The sequence below is a fragment of the Bacillus rossius genome, chromosome 2, assembly GCF_032445375.1.
Source record: "Bacillus rossius redtenbacheri isolate Brsri chromosome 2, Brsri_v3, whole genome shotgun sequence".
Taxonomy (NCBI): Eukaryota; Metazoa; Arthropoda; class Insecta; order Phasmatodea; family Bacillidae; genus Bacillus; species Bacillus rossius.
In genome coordinates, this window is record NC_086331.1 from 38,339,510 (window position 1) to 38,351,712 (window position 12,203).

Genomic DNA, 12,203 nt, shown 5'->3' on the forward strand with positions numbered 1-12,203 from the left:
TTATTATTTTTTAAACAAAAAAGCTAATCTTTTAAAATTTTATTTGCATTGGTTACAAATTAAATTTTATATTCTAAAGAATTTTTCTTTAATTCACATCCAAAATTGAATTAATGATATTTGTACTAACTAGCAGTTTTATGTACTTTCAGTTTTATTGTTATTCATCATAAAATCTTGCCTTTATGCATTAATAATTACTGCATCCTTTCCATTCATAGCACGTGCATGCTATTTGTGTTGTCTACGTGCTAGGAACTGAAATAACAGCAAATATAACTGTTGATTTGTCATTGTGATACTCATGTTAAGAAACAATTACTTAAATTATTTGTAGGTATTTAGTGCTACTGCTCTTGTTATTGAAAAGGTATAGACACCACGTATGGTATGAATAAGAGAGGAAAATATGTAAATCATGGCAATAATGGTTAAATTCAATTTAATGATTGTGTTTTTTTCATGTATATTTTAATTGCAAGAAAATATTACTTTCCTGAAATATAATTTAATAAAAGATAAAATTAATGGAAAATTTAAAAAAATGTAGGCCTATCAGTTCTAAACAACTAAGTGATCTAACAAAGCAGCCCACTTAACTTTTGCCTAGTGCTGCTAAGATCTTGGCATATCAAGCACAAATATATTGTACATTCTCAAAATGTTTCAGGTAATCTTTAGCTTTACCTATTAGTGCATACTTAAAATACAAATGGTATCAGCTCTTCAAATGTAGATTCATTATATCTGATAATTAATAATTTGACTAAAATTATTAATGTTTTAGAAAAATATTATTTTTTACAGTGAGCTGCTTATAAAATAACCAAATTCCAAATCATACATGCCTACAAAAAAGTGTGTTAGCATTTCTCCTAATAATGACTTTCCCTAATACTGGGAACAGTTCAATTAGGTAAAACATAATTTTTTGTACTTTTGCCAGTAAATTTGAGTTTGAGGAGCACCACTGTTAATCAAAATGCTGTTTGGAGTCACAATTAAGAAAAACAATGTTGGTCGTCCCAGAGTTACGTAAAACCAAGTTAGAAGCCAGTGATACTTATTGTACCGTTTCAGTGCCACTTTCAGGCACAAATTTACGATTTTAAATTTAATTTGTACTTTTTAAAGAAGGAAACCAAATAATAAATTTGCATTTTTTATTTAATTTAATTTTGTTTCCATTACTGTACACTCCGACGTAATCTTGTGCAACCCAGTGCACCTGCGCTTGTTCGCAGGCTTTAATTAGATACTGTTTGCTGACGATTTGCGATCGCAGCATCTCGGCCGCGGTTCGCGTCACGTTTTCTCCATGAAACAGAATGACTTTCGTGCTAGCGAACGATACCCCAAGCCCACTGCTAGCAACTTTCATTTCTCGGAGACAAGCATACGTAAGGGCTTTGCCAGCACGTACTGGACTAGGTTACAGCCAGCGGCGAAGCCTCGGGACGGTCCACATGACGCCTTCCTTAGGCGATTTAGCAAATTTAAACCCCCCTCCCCTCATAAACCACCTGTGGCTTCACGGGAACTCCAACCCGGAGCATCGACCCCCAGTGAACCCAGGCGGGGACATTGTCTCTTCAAGGACTTTCGCCCTTGTCAGAGCCCTCAGCGAAGTCTAGCGGCGGGAAAAATCCCTAACCTTGCTCTGAGCACTGGTCGCGAGCGCGCCCACTGCACTCTAGCGGACGTTTCTGTGACCCTCCAGGCAGGTTCTCGTCTTGGCCGCCAGAGTGCACTACTCATCCCTCCCATAAGAGACAGCTTGTCACAATCGACCTTGGCAGCAGTTGTAGTGCGATTGCGATCTTAGTTCGCCGGCGACTCCCGTGAGAGCGCGGCAAACATTTTGCAGTCTGCTTCGCCCCTTCGGGCGTTCCCGGACACCTTCGGGCAATCACCACCCCCCCTTATTTGGCTGGGGGCAGTTGCTTCCTTTAATTAGGCGCCCCGACGCCATTTTTTGGGGATTCGGCGGGCAGCATCTGGTCTGTGCGGACCACGCGTCGCGATTCGCGAGAGTCAATCTCCGTTGTTCGTCCAAGACTCGACACTACGTCATGTAGTCGCCAACGTCAAGGCATAGAGGCCTCAATTTTCTTATTTTTAAATTTAGCTGCCCGCAATAGTTTTTTGGTAATCTAAATTATTTCATTATCTCTCAACATGACTATCGCGACCTTCCGTGCCGCGAGCTGCCTTCTCTGCTCCTGCAGTCAGCCTACATGACTTCACCCCGCTGTTTTGGGCGGGGTCCAAAATCAGCCTTGAAGTTTATCTCCAAAATCAGCCTCGAGGTTTAGCTCCAAGTTAACTCCAAAATGAGCTCCAAAATGAGCTCCAAGTTCAGCTTCGAAGTTTATCTCCAAAATTAGCTGCAAGTTATCTCCAAAATTAGCTGCAAGTTAGCTCCAAGTTTATCTCCAAGTTTATCTCCAAGATTACACAAAATGATTCCTTCTGGACTTTAATCGACCGAAACCTCCGGTGCCAGGACATAGGATATAATTAAATTTCATTTGAAAAGAAAATTAAAAACACAATGTAATTGTTTCTTTCTTTTGAGCCTGCGAGCTCACTTAAAACCAGTATTAAGTTCGAGATGTATTATTGTGTTACTTTTATATGTATTTTGTTGCCCCGGGGCTCCCTCCATTTTGTAATCAATATGTTTTAATACCAGTGTACTTGAAAGATACAAAAAAAGTAAATTATTTTAGTAAAAGGGCACTTATATACATCAAACCACCAGTCTTGTTATTTCATTATTATTCATCCCCGATCCACATAGCCTACTAGAGTTGCTAGGAGGTTATAAATAAAACTCTTTGGTACGACGTCTGGGCACCTCTGTGATTATTGTTATTTTTTTTGTTTTCTGGGCTCATGCTTCCAAGGCCATAATTTAATTATTCATTTTTGAGTGTTTACCTGCAGCCCAGCGTTCGTTATACTATAGATGTTTCTCAAGGTTTTTTTTGTGAAGCAGGTTTCCAAATTAAAAAAATCGAGAACTCCAAAATTTGGGTCAGTAAAATAAGTTTCAAACAGTATGAAAGCAAACATTGATGCTAATAATTTTAAATGTTCTTACTTTGTGTTGGTAAAAATGGCTTGTTTGGTCTATCAACTTTTCCAGTACTTTAGATAGGGCTCAAAGCTTTTAAGTTAAACCCACGAGTATTCAATATTTATCATTCTGTTTTCACCTCTTTGGTGTCAGTATTAGTACATTCAAGAGTCCTTGATAGCTACAATCACTGAGTTGTCATGTTTATGTAGCAAAGGACAGGCTTTAATTTCAGCCACCGGCATGTCTCTGCTCATTAGCCACATAGTGGTTATTGACTAGGGTATTTGTGGTCTACATTTGAAAACTTTACTTTCAAATATACCGTAAGCTTAGTAACAATGAATCAACGGGATGTAAATTATTAAAGACTGAAAATTAGACATATTTCTGTTGTAATTATTTGTAGCATACCAACATTCTGTAAACAAAGAAATCTGAGATTAAGATTGTTAGAGATACATGTTGAAAATTTTACTTTAAATGTCTGAGTATTAGCACACTTTGTTACGAACTAAAAATATATAGTTTATGTGTTTATAAACTGAAATCAGAATGACTGGATCCGCATGCAAACCCAGATTGGACACAATGTGAGTAGAGTATCAACAATGCACCAACTTGCTCAAAATTAATTACTTGAAAACTTTGTTCATAATTGTTACAAAATTTCCTTGCTATAATTTTAGAGGACATAAATTTTTTTAAGAATAATATTTTAAAAGCTAGCAACATGCTAAATTTATTCTTGCCCCTGAAACTGATAAAAATAGATTTTTATGCTTGTTATTAAAAAAGACTTAAAAACTATAATTCAACTCTTACTAAAGTGATCTCAACAAAATAAAAAATCCACAATTATCTGAAAGAGGAAATGAGAAATACCTGAGTGAAATTAACATCACTAAATAGATTAAATATTAATTTGTTTACAATGAGATATTAAAATAATGTTACCAACTTACTTTATGTCTGGTGATATAACATTTTCTGGAACAGTTTCAGCTAGCAGTGTGTTTGGTGGGTTGGTGACAGAGCTTCCTCGCATCTGTAGTTGAGAACACTTGAGTTCTTCATTTGATTCTCGTAACATATCCCTTTCGACTATTAAACGCTAGAAACATTTTCAAGATCATAAGTTTTGTTAATTGCAGTATCACCATATTATTTGCATGGTTATGGTGACCATTCAAAAACAAAATTGTGTGTGTGGAGTCCATGCAAGGCAGAAGTGAAGCTTCTTGCTTTTTAGGTATTGATAAGGATAAATTATTTTAAGTTTTGATAAAAATATCCACATAAAAATGAATGATAATTATAAACTCAATTGCACAAATCAATAACTCTTTTCTACAAAAATAAATAACTTGTAGATTCTTTATATAAAATAAAATAAATATGGCAGCGTCAAACATCGACCATTAAGAAAACTGAGGAGTAGACATACACAAGCAGTGTTATTAGAATTCAGTAGCATCACTGATGCGTCATTTCTACCTCTTCTCTGTTGTCTCCCTTCTGGCCGTTACAACTAGCATATAGCATGCTACGCTATGTACCTATCACCCACGCCTTTGCCGTCTTCCCATTCAACCGCTAGCGCATGCGTTGGAGTAGCGTCGCCGCTGACGCACTTTCCTACTTTACCGGTTCACCCACCACGTACCCAACTATTCCCCTCATGCGATCTGAATTTTTGTAATGCTCAAAAATTGTTGTCCCCTCAGCAAAGAAGTTTCACATCAAAAAGAATGAAAATATTTACCTAAGCAGTAGTAATCATTAAATGTAAACAATGTTACATTATGCATTTGAAAACAATACAGTAAAAATTTGCAGACAAAATATTACTAAAAATGTATTAGTTGAATAATGAAAATATTGACAAAAAAAGTATGTTAATACTTAAAGTTAGAACTCAATCACTACCTACTTGATAGCCCGCCATCTACAGTTGCTCTACCTGTAGAATTTTCAATGTTTAGAACAAATGTAGAGGAACAAACATTGCTATCGAATTAGTTTTTACATTAAGTATTTTATTAATTTATACTATATTTTGCTTTATTTTGTCATGATTTATTAAAACAAGTGTAAAATCTTTTTTTTTTTAAATAAAATTTTCATTAGCAATAAATGACTTGAAAAAAAATGCCTTTCAATTTTTGGAGAACTAAATTTAGAATGAAACAGTATTAAAATGCAAATTATTGAAAAATAGTAAAATTAGTCACTAACCAATATGCATTTTTATTAATACCTTAATTTTATTTGGCTTATTAAAAACCTCAATTTATGCCAGCAGACTGATCAGGGTCTCAGAAAAGAGGATGGAAGTTATGGGTGGAGGGGGATTTATGTCACATTTTAACCCTAAACTTTACAATTTAAAGTTCACACCCAATCACTGCAAAGATGACTGCAAAAAGCTCAGTTTTATACAGGCAAATAAATATAAATTATGTACATAATACCCAAAAAATAAAGCCTTTGAATGCCATATTTCACCTTGTGTGACTTAAGAGGTGGCCCAATCAGTGATCCAATCAGTGATCTCGGTTCAGTTGTCAGTGATTAGAGTATTTTCAAGGGATACTTTGGTTTCCCCCTCATTGCATTCTCTTATATATTATCATACATATATTCTCATTTTATTTTGGATAACCTAAGAAGACATACTTGCCTGTCGCTTAGGGCTCTTGAGTCCAGTCATGCCTTAAGTACACTCTCCAACTATACAATCAATATTTCACAGGTACTAAAACTTAAACAGTAAAAAAAAATTTTTCTAACTGCTTATATATTTCCAATGGTTCCACATTTATAATTGCTAGGTAACTGCCTTTACATCAGTGCATTAATTAATTCATGCAACTGCAAAAAAAATTGTGGTATCAAATTTCTGTTTGCCACATAACAAACAGCATCCACATTGAGAACTTTAAATGTTTTTGCAGCACAAAAAAATAAATTAAGCCCATTGTCTCAAATCAAGTACTTCTTATAAGTAAACCCAGTAATACATGAACAAAAATTAAAAGTTTATTTTATTTGACACTCACCCCAAGTAACCGTTTGTGTGCAAACATTCTATTGCAAAGACTAAGCCACTTACCTCATTTTCCCTTTGTACAGAACTCAACCGCTCAGTTAACTTTTTACATTCAAATTCAAATTTATCTGCTCGTTTTGTTTCATCACTCAGCTTTTGGTGCAGTTCCAAATTTTGCAACTTGTACATTTCTAGGTGGGGTTTCCATGTAACACTTTTCTTCACCTCCTATGAAACACAAGTAAGTAAACTTATGATAGATGCACATGTAAATTACATACCAGGGTATGGCTATCATTTACAAATATTTAACCAAAAATGGTTTAAAATTCACTATTATTTCACTTACAAATTTATGATTTCCTGTAAGGAGCCTGGTAGCTAACAAAAAATAGGGTGGTGATGTTCTCATTTCAATCAAGAAAATACAACTTCATATCATCATGCAGAAGTTTGATCATTACAACTTTCTTCCTACTGAAATCATAATCTATAATACCAAATAAACATTGTAAGGGAATGCAGTAAACTCTCATTGATCTGTGCTTGTTTCTCCATTTTTTCTTATGTATTAAATTTATTCACACTAAGGATTTTTTTAAGACTTTTCGAAAATTGTTTAAAATTCCAAACCGCGTGATGTGGGATTGCTGTATGATGTATCATCTGCAATGCATAAATTTGGCACCACTTTTTCCAGGTGTTGTAAACAGAATTTACAACTGTGGGATTGATGTATGATGTATCATCTGCAATGCATAAATTTGGCACCATTTTTTCTTGTTGGTGTAAACAGAATTTCCAACTGCGAATCAATCACTTGTCAATGTTTTCAATTGTTGCAGACTAATATAAATATCTCAGTTTCAGCTCATGTTGTTCACTGCTAAGACATGTGACTACTTATCGAAAATGAAAAGCTTTGAATTTAAGACTTGCAATTTTTAAGATTAAGGCTTGCTTACACAGTAATGACTTGAGGTACTACCCGATTTGCTAAAACTGTAAATTTTTTTATTTAACGCACTTTAACTTACTATGCATTCCAATATATCTGTTTGTGGAGATGTGTTATGAATTTTGACATTAGAGAAACTAAATAAAAAAACTGTTATTATTACACAGAAGTTAAAAGTGGCACTAAACCATAAACAGGGAGAAACAGAGAATAAAAACTGTGCAGAGCTTCAAAAGAAACATAGCTAAATTACAGAAAGGTGTGAATCTTGCAGATAGTGGTACATAATCCAAAACACTATTAGTAAAGGTAGATTTGATTTGACATTAACAATATAAATAACTTCTACTGAATACTAAACTTGTATGAATTTTCTGTGAAAATAAAAATCTCTATAAAGCCCAATAATTAATTCAAATTGTGACCTAATCCAGCATCTTGAATGATTATATATTCTTTATTTTATTTTATCTTCATAGAAGGAAAACTTGCAACACACATGTTTCTCAGAAAAACAGCATTTTAAAGAAAACATTTATTTCTATTTTAAAAATAAACATTTACATAGAAATAAACATGCACATATCAATGATATTACAAAATAATTTCCAACCTTTTTATTATATTTTCTACATACCTACTGAAAGAGTCCATAAGGGCTGACCAGAGAGAATGCACTAGAAAAATAATTATCTGTGGATATTTTCTTAGGCATTATTCGTAAGGGGCATAGCCTGGATTTATTTTGGGCAGGAATAATTTTTTTTTTTCCATTTGATGTCAAAAAATAATATACCTAATTGTTTTCAGACAAAATTTTTCAACTTAGCAGTCTAAAAAGTTATAAATAAAAAACTTGGAACTAAAACTAAAAAAGCAAAGCATATCTCTAAAATTTAGAATTTTTCGAGGGCAATGTACATACACATGATGAGTCTGAATTTGGCTGCAGGTTCATCAAAACAAAATAAGTTGAAAACATCTATGCGACTTATGGTCGAAAGTGCTGGTATAGGTCTTTGAAGTTGGAGCTGAATAACATTTTTTATTGCAAATAATAGATGAAGATACATGAAAACTCAAAAATCGTGGAACAGTTGGCGGCTCTAAAATTCACTGGCTTCATTAAAAAAAAAGTTCATTAAACAAAAAAAGTTTAAAAAAAATTAATTACAAAGAATGAAAAAATAATGCCTTAATTTTTGTTTTAGTGAAAGGGTAATATCTGCATTCAAAAGGTAACATTTCACCAATCAAAAATTGGACTTGAGCATTTCTTTACTATTACAGAAATAAAAATATTCTTTATGAAAGTTGTACCATTTACTTACAAACCAAGCACAAGTCCTTGAACTATACTTGGTTATGCTGTTGCTACATGCTACCCAATTTCCTTTTCATTAGCTAACCAAAAAAAGGTTAGGAAGCTTTGTTTTTATCATAAACACTGTAAAGACAAAAGTGAAGTCAATTCTAAAACTTACCTCTTCCAGTTCCATAATTTGTTGAACATAATCAGTATTCTTTTCTTCAAGAATTTTTATTTGCCTTTTCAAGTCACTATACTCTTCTAACTTTTTCTTGTATGATGAAATGGTTGCTTCATAGTTAACAGCTTTTTCTGCTGTTTCCCTCAGAATGTCGATTTCATCCTTCAAGTGTCGTGCTTCGTCAGCAGTTTTTTGAAGCTCCTCCAATTTCGCTTGAAGTTCCAAAATTTCTTTCTCCTGTAGTTCAACTTTCAAGCGAAAATCATCCCTAGCTATAAAAAAAAACACAGAATAATACATTTGAGACATATTATTATAAAATTATGTGCAGATGCAGAAATACGACTAAAAAAATTTTCAATTAACAATTGTGCACCACCCAAACTGACTGGTTGTATTTGGGTTGTGAACTGCAATCCTCTGATTTAAAAGTAACGTCATATTTCACATCGGAGTTGAAAACAATAAAAGTAAAATAGCCCATGAGTCACACAACATTTTAATATATAACTATAGTTATGTAAATATAATTAAGGGTGCACTAATGCAAACTTGGAAACCTGGTCAATTAGCATGTTTACTTTAACATGTTGATGTCAAGGATGATGTGCATTTTTAACGACTGCAGCTGTTCCGTCGTTAAAACTTGAGCACCACCACATGGATGGGCACGTGGACCCAGCTGAAACTCTGTACTACAAGGTGGTAATTTGACCTTTGTGGGGGCTCGATTCCTCCCCCAGTATCTGGCCATGGAAACTCACCCACTCTCAGCGTTGAGTATGCTACATACAAATGATAGTTGGTAACTACGTGGGTTCTTAAGGCAATCCAGACGCCTTAGTCTCTCGATGGTACACATGTTGTAGCTTTGACAAAATTCTCACAAGTGTCTGGTACAAATGTTTTTATTAATACACTGCTTATGCGATATTAGGCGATACATTACAAGAAATTTAAAACAGTTAAAACACCAACGGCACGCAAACAGCTTAGGTGCAGAACAGGACATCACACGACCTGATATGGAAAATTATAAGTCGTTATATTTCAAATGTTCATTGCTGGATTTAAATAATTAAGCTTAACAGTTTGCCAACCGGAGAAGGCCTAGAAGAGAAAGTTTAAAAGTAGTAAAATGAACGGCCAATGTTCACAGATCTATGTTACCAAAGTTGATGTCCACGAGGTGCAATGGTTGCTTCCTGCTCTGGGCGGTGGTTAAGAGAAACTGGGCTGGGGTCAAGGTGTCATGGCCGCAGAAAGCTTCCAAATGACCATTAGGTCATGACTGACTACGTGTCCATGGTAAAGACATAGAAAACCCTTTCAATTAAATTACAATTATATAAATTTATTAATATTACTATGTATCTGCATGTTTAGTATTCGAGTTCATAAACTAAACCGCTCAAACGAGGGTGCGTTCCAAAATGTTTGAGCATAGTGCCGCTCCATCCTTATTGTAATAACCTGAAAGACATGGATACTTTAAGCGTGAAATAAAAAGTAAAAGTAACAATCATATAAATTAGACAAATAAATATTAATTTTGTACACAGCACAGGCTCTACACATGCCTCTTGCACTGACAGAGTAAAACTCACGCACACACTGCTGGCTGAAGGTTTCAAAATATGTGCGGACATAGAGGTTGTTGGTGGGCGGAGATGGGGGCATGAGCGAGGCAAGGCAAAGCGGGCTTAAGGAAGGGTGTAGCCCTGGTCGACATCAATGTGTGGTTTACTTAGTCAAGCATAATACTTTATTTATTATTATTACCTTTTACCAATTCTCAATCATAATAAATCATTCGATTTCACGTAACTGTAGTCTGAAGCTTCCATTTAAACCTTTGGGTGATGAATACTCTGGCAAATATCATTCAAAAATTAATGTTTTAAGTGAGGGAAGAATAAAAATTGTAATATCTCGGACTATACTTGTACTATTATACTTCAAACTATTTTAAAAATAATTTTATACCTCAATGCTATTTCATTCAAAAATTACGCAACTTAACTAATTTTTATAATTATGCTTCTTTGTATAATACTTTTATGAAGATTCCATTGAAAACTACCACAATTCAGCTCATTTACACTTTTAAGGTGGGCTGATTATTTAAATCCTATAACTTGTAAACTGGTTAAGTAAAAAAATAAAAATTTGCAAAAGTTTCAAATTAATAATTTCTAGCCAAACATTTGCCACTGCTATTTGATTTACACAAAACAGACTTTTTTTTTTAATTTTCAGGAACTGCATATCATTTGATTTTTAGGTGAATAATAAGTTGAAAACCACCATGGTCCAAAACTTTTGAACTTTAAAAAGTAGCAGTATTCAAATAGTTTTGCTTAAAGCATGAAACAAGAATGGGATTTGGCACAAAAACTAAGCAAATAACCTTTCCTTTCCCCTTACAATTACCCTTTCATCATTGTACAAATGCAATGTTGTGCACTTGCATATGTATGTATGTCTCTAACAATTTTTGAAGTCACTCTGAAGATAGTTTCTTGTGTAGGTATAGGGAAATATATGTAAAACAGTGTTTAGATTTCGTTTTAACAGTGGTTATCAGAAAATGATTATGTTTATACTAGTGTTGTTTACATTTTATACCTATAAATAGTTAAACTAGCACATTAGTACCAATATAAGTTTATCAATTGTGTCTGCCATTAGGTTTAAAATGAATGAGGACATTAAATTGTGACCAGATTTAATAAAGCTCTGAGTATTTTTTTATTAAAATATATTTACCACACAATATCAGCTAAAATAAATTTATACGTTAGTGGCAGTGACCCTTATTTTGTTGTTTTGCAGGGTGAACATTAAAATTGTTTATATGTAAAACAATTCCAGTAATACCACAATATTGTGTGAGAGAATAATATAGAGTTATTGGTAGAAATGGAATAATAATATTTCATAGGTAAATTAACTTTCTTTAAAAAAACAGCTACTCTGAAATCCCAAAATATGAAATAAAAAATTATAAACAATGGCTCATATTTCTATAATTATTTCAAAAAGCATGTATTAAAAGTTTTCTTCACAGCCATTTTAATTGCAAATCTGTTATCCTGCTTCCCTCAATATGGAAAACATACTCTATTCCTGCAGCTTATCATACCTATTAAAAATAATAAAACAAAAAAGCAGAAAATACTCTGAATCATAAATTTTAACACTTAATAAATTTATGTCTGACCAATTTTCATTACTGCTGTCGACAGACTATTTAAATAAAAACATATAATATTCAATGAAAATATTTATTTTCAGTATTCAACCAAAAATTGGAGCATGTAAGGTAATGTTAGTTCATCCAATGATACAATTTAAGATATATTCAGTGGCTAATGTTGTAAACTTCAATAGTAGTAATTCAGTTTACAGTGAACTTGCATCTGTATCCAAAAATTTCATATCTACGTTATAGTTTTTAAAGTCATTTAAAATAAATATTATATTTAAAGAATGTAAATTTATTAAAAGTCCCTTAAATTTTTTTTTTCTTAAGGTCAGTTGCTAAAAAATGTAATTAGACCACTCATTAACCATTGTTAAAATTAGTAATTTTGTAATTTTATTTAATCAAATTACCAT

At 33.2% G+C, this 12,203-nt stretch overlaps 1 protein-coding gene across 2 annotated transcripts in view; it reads right to left on the reverse strand.

The window, feature by feature from the left end:
• LOC134529246 (protein Hook homolog) overlaps positions 1 to 12,203 on the reverse strand; it is a 150,661-nt gene that overhangs the window by 59,918 nt on the left and 78,540 nt on the right. For both annotated transcript variants that reach the window (XM_063363149.1, XM_063363148.1), the window contains exons 8-10: positions 8,577 to 8,854; positions 6,198 to 6,362; positions 4,048 to 4,196 (exon numbers count right to left, since the gene is read on the reverse strand). In XM_063363149.1, coding sequence (XP_063219219.1) covers positions 4,048 to 4,196; positions 6,198 to 6,362; positions 8,577 to 8,854 — 592 coding nt within the window. The remainder of the gene's footprint in view (positions 1 to 4,047; positions 4,197 to 6,197; positions 6,363 to 8,576; positions 8,855 to 12,203) is intronic.